This window comes from Perca flavescens, chromosome 8 (genome assembly GCF_004354835.1).
Source record: "Perca flavescens isolate YP-PL-M2 chromosome 8, PFLA_1.0, whole genome shotgun sequence".
In the NCBI taxonomy this organism is placed as follows: Eukaryota; Metazoa; Chordata; class Actinopteri; order Perciformes; family Percidae; genus Perca; species Perca flavescens.
In genome coordinates, this window is record NC_041338.1 from 20,941,234 (window position 1) to 20,958,546 (window position 17,313).

General features: G+C 38.6%; 2 protein-coding genes across 4 annotated transcripts; both read left to right on the forward strand.

Moving 5' to 3' along the window:
- The first annotated feature begins 112 nt into the window (after positions 1-112).
- gnb5a (guanine nucleotide binding protein (G protein), beta 5a) lies at positions 113-4,858 on the forward strand. Of its 3 annotated transcripts, XR_003693159.1 has the most exons (13): positions 113-403; positions 982-1,118; positions 1,261-1,302; positions 1,823-1,899; positions 1,995-2,127; positions 2,726-2,869; positions 2,980-3,071; positions 3,341-3,389; positions 3,478-3,574; positions 3,705-3,871; positions 3,964-4,000; positions 4,307-4,371; positions 4,796-4,858. XR_003693159.1 is itself a non-coding variant. In XM_028585336.1 (12 exons), the coding sequence occupies exons 1-11, from the start codon at positions 268-270 to the stop codon at positions 3,973-3,975; spliced, it is 1,086 nt and encodes a 361-aa protein (XP_028441137.1). In that variant the 5' UTR covers positions 113-267; the 3' UTR covers positions 3,976-4,000; positions 4,307-4,851. The 3 variants fall into 3 exon arrangements, 2 of the variants coding, with proteins under 2 accessions (XP_028441137.1, XP_028441135.1); XM_028585336.1 differs by having other exon boundaries at positions 4,307-4,851; XM_028585334.1 differs by lacking the exons at positions 4,307-4,371; positions 4,796-4,858 and having other exon boundaries at positions 3,964-4,262.
- Positions 4,859-5,232: 374 nt separating this feature from the next.
- Positions 5,233-16,886, forward strand: ap4e1 (adaptor related protein complex 4 subunit epsilon 1). The gene is made up of 21 exons (XM_028586305.1): positions 5,233-5,573; positions 7,327-7,398; positions 7,520-7,643; positions 8,297-8,370; positions 8,445-8,566; positions 8,684-8,843; positions 8,924-9,090; positions 9,188-9,261; positions 9,365-9,487; positions 9,585-9,694; positions 9,784-9,923; positions 10,333-10,445; positions 10,570-10,688; positions 11,176-11,478; positions 12,117-12,228; positions 12,319-12,457; positions 12,556-12,811; positions 13,319-13,870; positions 13,960-14,150; positions 14,227-14,387; positions 15,234-16,886. Exons 1-21 carry the CDS (start codon positions 5,433-5,435, stop codon positions 15,392-15,394), a joined length of 3,414 nt encoding a protein of 1,137 aa, XP_028442106.1. The 5' UTR covers positions 5,233-5,432; the 3' UTR covers positions 15,395-16,886.
- The last annotated feature ends 427 nt before the right edge of the window (positions 16,887-17,313 follow it).

A 17,313-nucleotide genomic window follows, 5' to 3' on the forward strand; every position in this document is an offset into this window, starting at 1 on the left:
TTATTATCTGCTGTGTTTTTGTATTACAGACAAACAGTATTCAGTTTTCCATGTCGGCAGTATTTAAATGCATTATTGAGCAGTAGAGTATTAAGGCTGCTGAGGATGCAGCCCGTGTGGACCAGCACCACCACCAGGATCCTCCTCCTCCTCCATCTGGAAACTGGAGGAGCATCTTCTCCCTCTGACGTCATGACAGCAGCATCAGCTGTTAGCTCTGTTTTTAAGCCTTTTCGCTGCCGATCGCTGCCTGCATAAAGGAAATATATGAGATCCCCTCTAATCCCTGAAATGGCGACACAGGAGGTACAGCTGAATGAGACTCTGACCCATCTCAAAACGGAGTCGGAGACGCTGAAGTCGAAGCTGGAGGATGAGAGAGCGAAGCTGCACGATGTCGAGCGTGAGTGCAGAAAATGGAGAGGCCTCCATTCACCGCTGGTTTACACTGTGACGGGACAAATAACAGAAAAACGCCTTAGACAAATATATTTTAGCGAGAGGTCAAATGTTGCTAGTTTTACAGGGACGTGGCTGTGTCTAAACTGATAAATGACCAGATTAGCTCGACGTTACCTCAGATAGTTGACACAGGCTGTTTGCTTCCCCATTTTACAGCCCAGTGCTTCCATTTGAATTTCTTCTATGTAGTGTTTTTTTTTCTCCAATCATATTTTAGCTATGTAATCGAAGTTAAATAAGATGTGGGAAAGAAATCTAGAAACAGGCTAAGTGTAATGCATGTTTTATGGGATGCTCACACAAGCTATTTGAGGACATGACAGATTAAACCAATTCAACAATATTCCTCCATTTATTGTAGGCCTACTGTAATCCTTATTGCTCCTGGGATTATTAATCCAGGGTGTATAGAGGGTTTGATGTATTGTACATTGTTTGTGTGTGTGTGTGTGTGTGTGTGTGTGTGTGTGTGTGTGTGTGTGTGTGTGTGTGTGTGTGTGTGTGTGTGTGTATACACAGTACATCAGGTGGCAGAGAAGGTGGAGGGGCTTGGTCAGTTTGTCATGAAGACCCGAAGAACTCTGAAGGGACATGGCAACAAAGTTCTGTGTATGGACTGGTGTAAGGACAAGAGGAGGATCGTCAGCTCCTCACAGGTCACACACGTTATGCTCCTGAAGAATTTTATGCTTTTAGTCCTTATTTTCTACCTCACAGCTCATTGTAGAGCCAGTTTGTAATTGCATATAATCTACAGTGTATGTGTTTTATTTTGTCCTCGTTCTAAACTCTTTGCAGGATGGAAAGGTGATTGTGTGGGATGCTTTCACCACCAATAAGGTACCTTCAACCTAAAAGGGATTTTCCACCTCAGATTATTTTATTTAAAAGATTTTATTACATATTAGCATTTGGTATTTCCTAAGACAATAGCAAAAAATAAGCAACATTTTGTTTAACAGAAATGTTTATCTAACACAATCATTTTGTGACCCTTCAGATTTATCTTGAGCTTAAACCACTGGTCTGAATCCAAGTAATAATTTTAACAAATATGCAACAAATATAAGGAACAATAGAATATTGTATTTCACATACAATTAATGTTATTGTAATAAGTAATTTAAAACATGAAAAGACAGCAGGAGACAGAGGATTTCCAAATGATGCAAAATATGATAAGTCCCATTTTTATGAATGAGGACGGAGGGAACGATCACATCTTTTGCCTTTTTAAAATTTTTGATTTTGGACAAACTGTAACACAGCTAATGTCTCACAGCCTAAAGCTTCCTGTTCTGCTCTAAATAATTAATTCAAATGAGCGGCTCATGCAGCTTTGTCTTTTGATATTTATTAGGAGCATGCTGTGACAATGCCTTGCACCTGGGTGATGGCCTGTGCCTACGCCCCCTCCGGCTGTGCTGTAGCTTGTGGGTGAGTGTCTTACTACCCGTGATAAGCCAAATGGGTGTGTCATCTGTTTGGTTTTCTGTTTTGTTTTGGTAAACAGTTTTATTTTTATGTCACAGGGGCCTGGATAATAAATGCTCAGTGTATCCTCTGTCTCTGGACAAGAATGAGAACTTGGCTGCGAAGAAGAAGTCAGTGGCCATGCACACAAACTACCTGTCAGCCTGCAGCTTCACCAACTCGGATATGCAGGTGAGAATATCGACCATACACAAAAACACACCCAAAAAAAGCAATTGAGTGAAATGTTTATAGAAAAAGAGAGATGGTAGATGTTTTCCCACAATTTTACTGAAACTTTAGGTTCCTGTAAACACGGCTGCTTTTCTCATTATTACTCAGAAATCACTGCCTTCCGTATTCCACTGTACGGAGCTCCCCCACTCTGTTAATAATTCACAGCAGCCAGTAGCTCCTGGTTTGATGTCCTGGCCACATGATGTTCCACACAGCAACGGCTATCCATTTACAGCCGTGTGCTTTCCCACATAGACTTTTACTGATATCCAGAACAGCCGTTATTCTTCATCTGAGGAGTAGGTTGTTCAGTGGTGGTAGACTGATGTCTTTGTCCTGCTCAACAGACACACTGAAGAAGAATGTTGTCCCACATTGAATGCTCACCTCATTTTTTCTGTTTTTTATTTATCCATAGTAATCATAATTACTTTTTAATCACCTTACATTTGCAATCCCTACACTGTAGTCTATCTATCTATCTATCTATCTATCTATCTATCTATCTATCTATCTATCTATCTATCTATCTATCTATCTGCTTGTTTTAAAGATCCTGACTTCCAGCGGGGATGGAACATGTGCATTATGGGATGTTGAGAGTGGGCAGCTGTTGCAGAGTTTCCATGGACATGCAGCGGATGTGCTCTGTCTAGACCTGGCTCCCTCTGAGACTGGAAACACATTTGTTTCAGGGGTGAGGACGCCTTTAATTAAAGCTTATTACTGTACTATTTCAACTTCACTGAATTAATTATTTCAAATATTTTTTCATGCAATAATATGCATCATTATGTATTATTGCAGGGCTGTGATAAGAAGGCCAATGTGTGGGACATGCGTTCAGGACAGTGTATTCAGTCCTTTGAAACTCATGAATCAGACATAAATAGTGTGCGGTAAGAGATTGCCAATTTTGAGTTCTGATATAAGTGTAACATAAGAATATTTTCAATGAATCCATCACTGAGAAAAATGTTAATATTGTAAGTCCTATCTGTGTGAAATGTGATGCGTTGTAATATTTTTTTAATTATTCTGATAGTCTCTGTTTTCTTTTTTTCTTTTCATACCACCACTGGGAGGTGCTAAAAGTCAGATATAATCAAATCCTACTGAACACAAGAGAGGTATTTGTTCCTAACTGTCTGTTTCTTCTGGTTAATAGCTACTACCCCAGTGGAGATGCATTTGCATCAGGCTCAGATGATGCTACAGTAAGTAATGAGATATTTACCACATGAAGTGCAATTGCAAACATATTGAAAACAATCTTTAACATTCAAATGCTGACCTTTGTTACAGTGCCGCCTGTATGACTTAAGGGCAGACAGAGAAGTGGCTATTTATTCCAAAGAAAGCATTATATTTGGGGTCTCCAGTGTTGATTTCTCTCTCAGTGGTAAGACATACACACTTCAGTATTAGTGCAGTTATGCAACCAAACAGAAATTAATGATCAATCAGAGCTTAAAATAATTTCTATTGTATGTTATAGTTAAAAAGCATTTATGTTTTGTTAAATCATTCAGGACGGCTATTGTTTGGCGGCTACAACGACTACACCATAAATGTTTGGGATGTTCTCAAAGGAACACGGGTCTCTATTCTGTTTGGACATGAGAACCGTGTCAGTACGCTGCGTGTTTCCCCAGATGGGACGGCCTTCTGCACAGGTTCCTGGGACCATACTCTTCGGGTATGAAATGTCTGTTATTATTGTCTGATCTGAAAACTTTGCTAGGTGCAGTGATCTTTCTGGTTGTATCTGGTAATGTTTGTTTTTTCCAGATCTGGGCTTAAGGATGAAGGCACCGAGAATGAAATGGTACACAGACCTACTGAAGATACACCAACATTTCTGTTTGCTAGAGAACAATCACAGAGATAAAGGCTCAGTTTTGGTTGTACATAGGTCATATCAATAGCAATGTATATACAATACAATTAAAGGAAAATGGTATGAAGGTACTTATGGTTACAACTTAAGATGTTAAATGTATATTGCAGAAAATAACATTGGTAGTGACTAGATCAGTCTATGGTAGAAGTGACACAATAAAGTGATGTATGTGCCCACATAAAGGACATTACTTGTATATTTATTTGTTTTTCTGCACAAAAAATAATGGAGGAATGCAACCTGTAGAAGAAAATGGGATACTAGGAAGCAACATCTATCTGCAGGACAAGAACAAGGTTTTTATGAAGGCCTTGGCTTCACTTGGCTTAACTTTCTCATGCCACAGACCGAGAAGAGTAAAATGTAAATGAATAATCTGTAAATGACAAATATTGGCCTATGAGGGATAGTGAGGTTGAGTGTTTAGATTGGCTTGTAGAAACGAATCACTATAAGTTAGTCTGAAACCAATTAAAATTGTAATGATTATGAAGGAGTATTGGCATATAATATTATGATTAAAAGTACAATGTTGTAGTTTATTAAAGATGAAAATATATGTAATTGCACACCCTGTGCGGCCAACTGCTGCAGCAACTCACCTGCCAATATTATTCTAATGTAAAAGAACAAAAAGTACACATTTACAGGTAACCTGAAATACATGTTCCCTCCCTATGAATTGAAAAGATGGTTTACTTCTCATCTGTTTGTTTCCAGCTGTGGAAGCCACTTCCTGCTCTATGTGCACATCCAGTCACTGCAGACACCCTGAACCTGTGGTCCCTTACTAGATATCTAAATACTTTTAAATATATATATATATATATATATATATATATATATATATATATATATAAAAATGTTTGAATTCTTAGAATGTACTTCTTTTGTCTGTAATTTCATATTTACTGTAATTATTCTATTGTAGTTTAGTGTACAGTTATTAAAGGGACTGTTTATTAAAGAATTACAAACATAATAAACTGAGTTTTGAATATCATGACTTTATCATTATTGTTCTTTACCTTATCTTATTGTTTTAGTTTGTTGTACTGATCTATTCAGACCAAGCAGCCACTGTTTTTGTTTAAGGTTTCTAATAAAGTTTCCCCCCAAAAAAAACAAGCGGAAGTGACATCATCACCAAGCCTTGGTCAGTCTGCTGAATCAAAACAATGGCCGACTGACAAGCTAGTATTTTACCTATTGTGATCTTTTTTAATTAACTAACAACATTTAACAATTAACTCTCTCTGGCTCCTTTTAAGAAACTCTTACTGGGATGGATAGATGATTTAATAATTGTATTTTGAAAGAAAAAAACAGCTGCCAAGTTCCGCCGTTCGCTGGCAAAATGAGCGATGTTGTGGAGAAGACCCTGACAGCTCTGCCGAGCCTCCTGTCTTTAGACTCTCAGCCTGGATCTACAAAACTGTCCTCCACCTCAAAACTAGGAACCCTCATCAGAGGAATCACTGAGTTAACGTCCAAACATGTGAGTCGGTCCTTAAAAACAAACTGGAGCTTAGGTGAAATAATATGAGTCAGTTGTTGATGATGCTCTAATGTTAGCTTGCTAAGCTGTCTGTGCCAGCTAACTCAAAGTAAGGTGTGTGCTTATATGTTTTAACACACTTATTCTGTGCAGCACTGTGCATTGTTTTAGATTGATTTACAGATACTTCTGTTGTTATCACGTCATTATACAGAGCTGGGACTATTTTTTTTAAACTTGTCCTGTTGGTGCGTTTATGTGCTTGTTATAAACTCCGACATCCAAGGTGTTAAAGAGTCAACTGCCAAAATGCTTTGCATTCACAAACTGTGTTGCAGAGAATTTAAACATGGAAGGCAAATGTGGACGTTTTGAAATTTTTTGCTGTTCTTCAAGTCCTTGATGTTGTAATATCCCACAAACACGTGAATGCACCATTATTAGCTAGATATAACTGATGTTCACTGTGATGCATTGCCCATCTAAAGCTTGTCTCTACAACTTCCATTGTGTACTGACATGGTATACTGTAGGCAATGGTTGAGAGTACAATGTAGGCAAGGCAAGGCAAGGCAGCTTTATTTGTATAGCACATTTCAGCAACAAGGCAATTCAAAGTGCTTTACATGAAACATGAAACATTAAAAACAGTTAGAAAACAATTTCAAAACATTAAAACAATTAACAACAATTTAAGATCATTAAAAGACAAGAATAAAATGTACAGTGCAGTATAAGAATTTTAAAGAAAGAGCAGTTAAAAATAGGTTATTTAAAGAAAGGCAACATTAAAAAGATATGTCTTCAGCCTGGATTTAAAAGAACTGAGAGTTGCAGCGGACCTGCAGTTTTCTGGGAGTTTGTTCCAGATATGTGGAGCATAAAAACTGAACGCTGCTTCCCCCTGTTTAGTTCTGACTCTGGGAACAACAAGTAGACCTGTCCCAGACGACCTGAGAGGTCTGGGTGGGTCATAGTGTAGTAGCAGATCAGAAATGTATTTTGGCCCTAAACCATTTAGTGATTTGTAAATCAGCAAAAGTATTTTAAAATCAATTCTTTGAGGCACTGGAAGCCAGTGTAAAGACTTCATTACTGGAGTGATGTGATCCACTTTCTTGGTTTTAGTGAGGACTCGAGCAGCAGCGTTCTGAATCAGCTGCAGTTGTCTGATTGATTTTTTAGGGAGATTTGTAAAGACACCGTTACAGTAGTCAAGTCTACTGAAGATACAGTAAAAGCATGGACAAGTTTTTCCAAATCCTGCTGAGACATAAGTCCTTTAACCCTTGATATATTTTTAAGGTGATAATAGGCTGATTTTGTAATTGTCTTAATGTGACTTTTAAAATTCAGGTCTGAGTCCATGACTACACCAAGATTTCTGGCTTTGTCTGTTGTTTTTAACATTGTCGTTTGAAGCTGAGTGCTGACCTTTAATCGTTCCTCTTTTGCTCCAAAAACAACCACCTCAGTTTTTTCTTCATTTAATTTAAGAAAGTTATGGCACATCCAGTCGTTAATTTGTTCAATGCACATATTCAGTTGTTGTATTGGGCTATAATTCCCTGGCGATAAGGTTATGTAAATTTGTGTGTCATCCGCAATGTAAGTGGTTTAGATCATTGAGATTATCTATCTAGCTACTAAAATCCTGACATGCATTGGGGATGGAACATGTGCATTATGGGATGTTGAGAGTGGGCAGCTGTTGCAAAGTATAAACATCCTCTGTGTGTTTCCCCTTTTTCAGGAGGAGGAAAAACTTATTCAACGTGAACTAACATCTATCAAAGAACAGGTGTCCTCCCCCAACACCTCCATGGTATCATTCTCTGGATTTTCCAATTTGGTCTTGTACAAGAAAGCAGATTATTCAGATAGGTCTAGTGATGCCTGACATTTTTTATGTGTTTACTTCTTCCTTGTGGCATAATCTGATTCAGAGGCAGATGAAGGAGCTCATGGTGAGAGCAATCTACTGTGAAATGCTCGGTTATGAGGCTTCGTTCAGCTATATTCATGCCATCAAACTAGCTCAACAAGGCACTGCCCTGGAAAAAAGAGTTGGTATGTTCTTTGTGATTATTCATTCTTCAGAGTCCTTACCCAAATGGCTCTGCAATACTCAGTTTGTCTCATGATCAATACAGGGTGCATGATAGAGATGGTCCGATACCAGTATCGGTATATAATGGTAATGCTGGTAATGGTATCGGGAAGTACTGGAGTTTATGCACCGATCCGATAGCCCTAAAGAAAATCTACATTAAATTAGTTTATTTATGTTCTTTTTCCGTTATAACTGACTGTCAAACTGCATAATAAAAGAAAGTTCTGTTGCATTCATTGTTTGTGTTTGTTCATGTTTTACAAAGTGTTTAACCTGAGCCAGACCGACAACAAAGATAGAAATAATATCCTATCCATACAGGGATAGTAGTATACAGTTGTTAAAACATAATAAAATATATGACACACTGGTATCGGATCGGTACTCAGTATCGGCCGATATGCAAGTTCAGGTATTGAAATTGGTATCGGGAAGCAAAAAATGGTATCGGACCATCTTTAGTGCATGATAAGTAACTTTATGAGTTTTTAAATTTTTTTTTTTTTTATTAAACCTTCATTTGTCATCACAACAACTTTATTGACATAACTCCACTGCATCTTTCTACACTGTTGTGAGCAAAAATTAAATTTGTGTTTCTGAATTGCAGGTTACCTTGCGGTGTCTTTGTTTCTTAACGAAAGTCACGAGCTGCTTCTTCTCCTTGTGAACACTGTATTAAAAGTAGGTATTACGTTTTTACTGCATCTGTCATCTGGTGTCTGCATAAGGGATGTTGATGTATTTTGTGTTTTCAGGATCTTCAGAGCACAAACCTTATTGAAGTCTGCATGGCTCTAACTGTTGTCAGCCAGATATTCCCCAAAGATATGATTCCTGCGATCCTTCCTCTGGTCGAAGAGAAACTTAATCACCCAAAGTAAGAAATGCTCTTTGAATTACAAGTCTAATTTGTTACTAATAAGTGTTCAAGTGAATTTATTCACATGGTGAACTGAAACATGAATAATCAGCTTGAATATTATGATTTTTGCAGAGAAATCATTCGACGAAAAGCAGTCTTGGCACTGTATAAATTCTACCTAATAGCACCGAATCAAGTTCAACACATCCACAACAAGTTTCGTAAAGCTCTGTGTGACAAGGATCCTGGTGTCATGACAGCTTCACTACACATCTACTTACAGATGATCCAGGTAATTAGTTTTTCTGGACTCTGGTTTGATCCATTGTGTAATCCAGTCTCGTCACTTTTATTTTTTATTTTTTGTTACAGGAGAATCCAGAAGGTTATAAGGACCTGACCACAAGTTTTGTCACCATACTGAAGCAAGTGGTGGGAGGAAAACTGCCCATGGACTTTAACTATCATAGTGTCCCTGCTCCATGGCTGCAAATTCAGCTTCTCAGAATATTGTCCTTACTTGGGAAAAATGACCAAAGGTAATTATTTTTTGTCCCCTGATGCATCTGGATATTTATGGTGTCATGTGGTTGTGCTTTGTGCTCGTACATTTTGTAAGTCTGTTCTGTTTGACAGTACAAGTGAGATCATGTATGAGGTCCTCGACGAGTCTTTACGAAGAGCAGAGATGAATCATAACATCACCTACGGTATGTCAAAATTATTATTATAAATTAAAGAATCGGTTTCTGTGAATTAATACATTTTAAATCATTTAAATACTTTCTTCAACCACTGTCTTTTTATTTCCAGCAATATTATACGAGTGTGTTAAATGTATTTACACAATTCATCCCAAATCTGAACTTTTGGAAAAAGCTGCAAAGTGCATTGGCAATTTTGTTCTGTCACCAAAGATTAATCTCAAATATCTCGGTAAGATTAAAAATAAAACCTTTGATTTAAGTAATTTCTTCACATCAAGATTTCAGATATTCACTGTCATAAATTGTTTAATTTATTGTTACTGTAGGCTTGAAGGCCCTCACCTATGTGGTCCAGCAGGACCCTAAACTGGCCCTGCAGCATCAGATGACCATCATAGAGTGTCTCGATCATCCCGACCTCATCATCAAGCGTGAGGTGAGGCAAATACTGGTGTAGTCTGGATTTTTGCTGTGTTAGAATTGTGGGTTTACAACATTATGGGGCTTTTTTCTGTTTTCTTGTAGACACTGGAGTTGCTCTTTCGGATCACCAACGCCCAGAATGTCACAGTCATCGTTGAGAAGATGCTGGAGTTTCTGCGAATTAATAAAGATGACTACACTACCATTGACCTGGTGGGGAAGGTGGCAGAACTGGCAGAGAAATATCCTTAAATATGTTTAAATCTACCTCTGGTGGCCCACTGTACCTTGACTTTACTTTCTGTGAAGCTGGGCTTCATTTTATACAACTTCCTGCTTCTGACACAGATGAAGTTAAGACAAAGTCAGTAAAACCTGGTAGAAGGCACGGTATGCAACACTGTTTTTAACAGCATAAAGTATGACTTTCCTGTAGACTTATATTGGTTGTTCAAGGCCTAAATGATAACTCTATTGGACTGTGTTCTGTCTCTGTTTCTCAATAATAAAGCTACTGGTAAAGTTTAAATTAAATTTAAATTAGTTCTGGGTTGAAAAACAGAAATGCTATCCTTTTAATAGCATGTTTTTGTATAATTTATACCTGGTTTGTTCTTGTTTCCTTGTTTTTTTTCCTATGAACCATTATACATATGCACCAGACAATGAATGGTTCATTGAGACCATGAACACAGTGTTTTCACTGGGTGGAGACATGATGCAGCCAGACATCCCAAACAGTTTTCTTAAACTGCTGTCTGAGGGTGAGATACCCGCACACTCAACTTGTTCTGTACATGATGTTATGCTGCGTTGTAAAATTTCAGTTCAGTAATTTGATATTGATTATAATTTTGAAATGCTAATAATTTCTCTTTAATGGCCCAGGATTTGACAGCGTGGAGGAAGACAGGAAGTTGAGGCTGTTTGCTGTGGATTCATACGTTTCTCTGCTGCAAGGAGAGCCTGGCAAACTGCCACAGCGCTTCCTCCAAGTCATCAGCTGGGTGAGTGCTTTTCGCACAATGAGCAGTTTCTACAATTCTTATGTGATATTAATGAGAACAAGAAGCAGAAGAAGGAAAAGGAACACAATGTTTGGTTTATAGCATACTTATGTAATTACTTTACAATATGCAGGCATTAAAAAGGACAGTAAAATGTAAGAGGAGATGAAATACAGAATGCATTTTAGAGAACATTGGTAAGAGTAAATAGAGCAAATCCCATAAAGAAACAATATCTGTTTAAAAGTGGAAGTGTTTCAAAAGATCATAAAGAATTAGTTGGCCTGAGTTCCTCAGGTATGTAAACAAAATGAGTTGCATGAAATTATACTTTTTAAATCTTTTACAGAATAAAAACTTTCAATGACAGCACTCATTTTTACCTGCCCTTTAAAAAGCTAACTTATATTATATTGTGCAACATACTGTGCAGTGACATTCACTGAATAACACACTAAAATTGCGCTCCCTCCTCTGCTGTGCACAGGTCCTCGGTGAATACTCCTATTTGAGGAAGGAACTTGAAGCGGCCACAGTCCTGAAGCTGCTGGCCAAACTGCTGGACATGAAGAACACCAGCAGTGAAACCAAGAGCTGGGTCCTCATGGCAATGACCAAACTCTGTGAGGGCAGGACAGGTCTTTCTGTGGCCCAGGAGGTTTCTGAAACATACAGCAGCTCCCTGGACACAGTACTGAGACAGAGGGCTCAGGAGCTGCAGCACCTTAGCCAAGAATGGGAACTACAAGCCAGGGTGCTACCTAGAGACGCCGGCCATGAACCTCTGGAGGTAACATACGTACATACAGGGCTGCAGAATTACAATAATGAAGTGTTCAGTGTATTGTCATTGTAATGTTTACCATCAATACTTTTTAGAAACCTTGGTTTACTGGAAACATGGAAACATTTAATTGGACTTTGAAAGTCTGCTGCTGTTGAAACTTGAAATTGGGTGTAAGAAAACCCCTGTAGAATGATTTATGATGCTCCTTTGTAGTTCCAGCAGAGAGGGTGCTCATTATCTGATGGTTGCAAAACAAAACCTGCATACAGTTGCCCTCCGTGACACACAGTAGATTAGATTAATGACCGTATTTATCAAAATACCTCAGTCATAGTCATAGCAGCTGTTTAAGCTGTCTGAACTAGTCTGATGGGTTGGGTTTACCACATAACTCAGTATCAGATGGAAGTAGAGAACAATAATAATATTCTACACAAATGCTTCTTTTAGTTGTTTAAAATTTCATGTCATTTTGTTGACTTTTTTTTGGCGAAATGAAGTGGAAAAATATATATATATGATATGAGTTATATTTGCACACATAAAACATCTTTAGTCCTGCAGAACATTTCCAAATGATCGTCCCATCCCCATGAAAGGAGAAGTTTAAACCTGCAGTTGGTGTTGATGTTGTTTTCCAGGTAGATTCCTCTCTGTCATTTCTGGATGGATTTGTGTCGGAGGCGCTGGCTGCTGGCGCTGCTCCATACAAGCCTCAACATCAACGGCAGGAGGAACTAGCTCAGGCAAAAGGTAAGCGATTGAGGCTCAGATTGTGGCAGATTTGGCAGCATGTGTACACTGCCTTGTTTTGGTTTGTTCTGACTGCGTTGTCTGCCTCAGCATTGAGCCTGGAGCCATACGGCCTCTCCCTGCCCATCAGCATGTCCTCCTGCAGCATCGCAGACAGACAGTCTCCTACACTATTATCCATAAGCTCTGGTCTGTCAGGTGATAGCACCGAACTCTCACACAAAGGAGGGTACGTAGACACACACACACTTGTGCTGTCTGAATTAAAATAGCTTAGACGCAAATGCACGGCTGGTTTAAAAAATCATACTTTGATTTTTGTTGTAGCTCTACAAGTCTGAAGCTGGATGGTGTAAAGAGGGTGTGGGGGAGGGAGGGCTACCTGGCACAGAGGGAACCTGTAGAGGAGTGTGCCCATGTTGAGGTTCCCAGTCCCCTCCGTTCACCCAACCACCAGGGAGAGGCTGACGGTTCACCCAGTCAGACTCCCACTCTGACACCGACACCCGAGCCCGAACAGGAGAAACGGCAGCTGGCCTCTTCACTGTTTGTCGGCCTGAGCTCCCAAAGCTCTCTGTGTCTGGTAAGCTCGTGAATGCTCACTTCACAGATTTGAAAATGTCTACGACAGGGGGCACAGAATAAAGGCTGTAACTAACAACATTTTCTCATTATTGATTAATCTGCCAATCATCTCTAAATTAATTGATTCATCGTTTTATCTATAAAATGCCAGAAAATGGTTAAAAAATATTCTCAGACGGAGTTTGAGTTGATGTCTTCAAAATGCTTGTTGTCCCTGATCAACAGGCCGAACGTTATTTTCACAAAAGACAAAGAAAAGCAGCAAATTCTCATATTTGGGAAGCTGGAACAACAAAATGTTTGGCATTTTGGTTAGAAAATGACATAAGCAATTAATCAGTTATCAAAATAGCTCTACTGGCTGTGTAACTCTCAGCCATCCTGATGTGATATTGAAGCCCTTTACAATATTTATAGTGGAACTTGTAATAATGATAAAACAAATATGATACACTGTGCATTACTACAAATGCATTTATTACAACTAAAAGTTTTTCTTCAACAGATGGGGAAATCTGAGCCGACACCCCAGCGATTTAGAAGAAAAGCCAAAGGTCCGGCCTCGTCCTCGGCTGCCAGCGAGCAAATATCCAACTCCCTCGTCTCTACTCTGAGCACAGTGGATAACTTGCTGTGTAACAACCTCCTGGACTCCAACATCACCTCAGAGCTGGATGTTTCTTCACTCGAACAGACATCCCAACTCGCTCATGGCCTCACTGCTGCAAATGGCCACTGTGATGTAGAGTTAACTGACAGTGACATAAAGGGAAGTAGCCCCTCTCTCATTGGGGATAAGGGGCTGGTAGATGCTGATCCGGGTTCACATGAGGACCCAGACGGACCTAAAGACTTGTGTCTCAGTTCTCATCTTCCTGCAGAGCTCTCTGGACTCTCTCACTCCGAAATCACTCCTCTGTGCTCCAAACAAAGCCTGGATCTCTCGGCCTGTCATGTGCATAAAGATGATTTCTTAGTACTAGTTGTTTTCATTTACAACTCCTCTGACTCTGACATCCAACAGATAATATTAGAGCTTGACTCAGATGAACTTGAGGTACAGTCATTTTGAAGCAGAAAATTATTAGTGAAGTCTTATGCTATCTTATTAGCCTTTCATATTAAATGGCATTTTGTCTTTTTCAGGTATCCTGTGTGTGTGACAGTCGAGTGCAGGAGGCGAGAAGCCACAGTGTAGCAGTGTGTCAGTATTTCCTGACCGTGAAGAGACCTTCAGTCCATGTTGAAGTGGTTGGGATTGTATCTTACCAGTTTCCTGTTGGGACACCTCAGTCGGTGCAGTTCTCATACAAACTGCCTCTAACCAGCTTCATCAGGTGAAATATATATAATATATAAGTATGGCCATGAAGAGACGATTGGTTTCTTACTGTAATTTCACGTTTCCTTCAGACCTTTGACTCTGACCACGGAGGAATACGGGACAATGTGGCTGGACTTTTCTCACGATACAAAGCAGAACCTGACACTGATAAGTGACGGCCAAGAACCTCTTGCAGCCACTCTGAATATGCTGGAGAAGAAACTTCAACTTCATGTTGTGGAAGTCATAGGTAACCAGACATTTAGTTCACACACATACACACACACACATATATATACACCTCTATACATAGTACTCAGCAAGGTATTTTATTTAAGGCTGCTATGGCATAAGGGACAAAACTCCTGTCAAAGCTGGCCCGACTCCAAATGAGTTTATAGAGAAAGTGTGAAAATGCTTGACCTGAAAATAGTGGTTTCACAAAACAGTCTCAACACAAAGTCCACTTACTCACTTTTTCCAGAGCTTTTAACCGAGCTGAAGATTACCATAAGATACAATTAAAGGTTTAAAAAAAAAAAAAAAAAATCAAGAGGATCTTGCGCTTAGATTATGTTAGTGTTTCACTCATGTACAAAAGTATTAGTTACTTCGGTACCACTTTCTAATAAGGCACATTTAAAAAGTGTTTTTTTTAAGTTGTAACCAATGACTTTATTAAAGTTAATGAATTGGTTATTAATGCTTACTTACATCAGAGAAGTAGTGCAACAGATGTAATGAATAAAGAGCATCAAGCTGAAGCAAATATGCAGCCACGGACAGTCTCTGCTTTGTCTTTTGAAATCTCTACCATATCTGTGAGATTTTACGGTCACTTTTTTGACAATCAATCTCAACTCAAGGTCCACTTACTCACTTGTTCCAGAGCTTTTGAGCTGTTTATTTTGTCATCTGCTGTCCAAGATCTAGAAATGAACCCACAAGGTCAAGTCATTCATTTGGTTAATATTCTTCTAGGGCATCTCATAGCATGATAGATGCATGTTTTAAAAATGACATAGGTTGATATGCAACCGGCACTCCCATGTATGTTACACTATCAGTGAGTAACCTTTATTATTTTCCCCCACAGGTATGGAAGGTATTGTAGCCTGCCGGCTCCTCCAGGATCAGCCGTGTCTGATGCACTGTCGTCTGCATGCAGGAACTCTGGCCGTGTGGCTGCGCTCTCCAGTCCCCGACCTGCCCGACTGCCTGATGTACCACTGTCAGAGAGTTTTACAGGAGCACTGAGACCCCATTGACACCACTAAGCAACATGAGCACTGGACCCTCAGCCACTGAAGAGGAAGGTACACAGAGCAGTAGTGCAGAACATCTGGTGTTGTGCATTCTCATCTTTATATTACAGTGTTTACCATTTGTTTATCTCTTCCACTATAAGTGACAACGATTTCTTTTTTTTTGGTCCACGTATCCTTTATTTTTAACAGTTAAATTGGTGGAATATTTTACAGGATTGTTTAAAGTCATGGCTGGTAATAACCTCAGGGCCAAAATAAGGTGTTTTTAACCTTCTGTGGGTGTTTGATGTTTCAGAATAACAATAATGTCTTAAAATGATAACAGGACTTCATGATGACTTTAAAACTGTAATGCTTGAACAGCATTACAGTTAGTGAGTGAAATGAATATTGAATATGATATTCTCAGTATGAAGGGAAAATCATGAATTGACTTACTTGGTTACTTTTTGCGCCCCAGGTCTGCATGCTGAATATGAATAGAGGTCATGTCCTGCTTTCTAATTTCAGCTACACTTTCTAGGCTACAACATCATGACCGTGAAGCCCATTTGTATTTTAATCAGACAAATACATAAATGTAATTTTTTGTTCTTTTCAAGTTTATCAATACTAATTGAAGCAATGCTGAGTGAAATGGAAAGAATAACTCAAATCCTTGCATTGGATTGGTTGATGTTATTTATTAGGTGTCTTTGGGAGAAGCACAGGGAAGATATTGATATCTTTTAGGAGTACCAAACCGAACAAACCATTTCAGGAGAATTTAAACTACTACCAGAGAGCTGCTTTTTAAGAAGAACCTGCTCGTCTTTACTGCTGAAGTTTCAACACAGAGAAAAGATCTCTACATGTTTGTCTTTAGGATTACGTTATGCTGACACTAACCTCCAGCTGCAGAAGTTACACATATTTCTTACATCTATCATGAGAGTATTTTGTCTTAAATATATCAATGACATGAAGATGTCCATATTGTCCATTTGTCATTATATAGAGGAGCATTTCAGTTTCCCCTGGTGTTTCACAGGCGCTGCCTTCTATGCACTCATGTTTCTGTCGGTGAGAGGTGGGTTTTTTGATTATTATATTTTTGTATCAATGCAGTATTAAAAACATATTTATTGGATTTATATTCTTACAGAAAATATTTTATATTAATTTCTCTGAAAGAAAGAAAATCATCGTGCTCCATGTACTGTTTGATCGCACTGTGCCAGATCTGACTTGTCTCAGCCTGTTTTATTTAATTCAACCTGAAGGGAAAGTTTACCTTTGTTCTTTGTTGCCTGTGTCCTGATTAGAGCACAGCATGATGCTAACAATGTGTCTAAAACTCAGTTTTAACCCAACGCCTTATGTTCTAACGCCAAGGTGGCGTATTTGATTTGTGCCTGTGGTACAGAGAAAATCATTGTTTATTAGAGTGCCTGTCATTACATTCTGCTAACTTATGAATAAATCCAACACATTTAAATGAACTTGATTTTGACTCTGTGATTATTTTTTAAATAAACACAGATGTCCTGGACTTTTCTGATGTTCTTTATTCTCATTTGATATTTGCTACAATATAAAACAATATTTCAAATATATATTGAATGAGCATTGTTTACTTACTACATACACCAAATGTAAAAAACTTATTAGTAGCATTTGATTTGCTGCCTTTGTCGCACAGTCCACATTTCCATTCACTGATACCCTAAAAGAAGTTAACTGTCTCTTTTTAACATTTATAGAGATTTAACACAAGAAACCAATATGAAATAGTGATGGGTAATACGTTTTACCTGGATTCATCTTATCATACTAAGGCATATATTTGACACATTTCTAATTCTAACATTACCTTGCATAAAACACTACTCACTATACCATACTTTAGCTGTTTTAACTTTGATAATG

Excerpts from the sequence above, each read along its gene's own strand:
- gnb5a (XM_028585336.1), top strand. The coding sequence starts at position 268 with ATGAGATCCCCTCTAATCCCTGAAATGGCGACACAGGAGGTACAGCTG. Across the intron at positions 1,900-1,994 it reads GGCTGTGCTGTAGCTTGTGG|GGGCCTGGATAATAAATGCT; the intron begins GTGAGTGTCTTA and ends TTTATGTCACAG. Across the intron at positions 3,575-3,704 it reads TGTTGATTTCTCTCTCAGTG|GACGGCTATTGTTTGGCGGC; the intron begins GTAAGACATACA and ends TAAATCATTCAG.
- ap4e1 (XM_028586305.1), top strand. The coding sequence starts at position 5,433 with ATGAGCGATGTTGTGGAGAAGACCCTGACAGCTCTGCCGAGCCTCCTG. Across the intron at positions 9,262-9,364 it reads GAATCATAACATCACCTACG|CAATATTATACGAGTGTGTT; the intron begins GTATGTCAAAAT and ends TTTTATTTCCAG. Across the intron at positions 14,388-15,233 it reads TCATGTTGTGGAAGTCATAG|GTATGGAAGGTATTGTAGCC; the intron begins GTAACCAGACAT and ends TTTCCCCCACAG.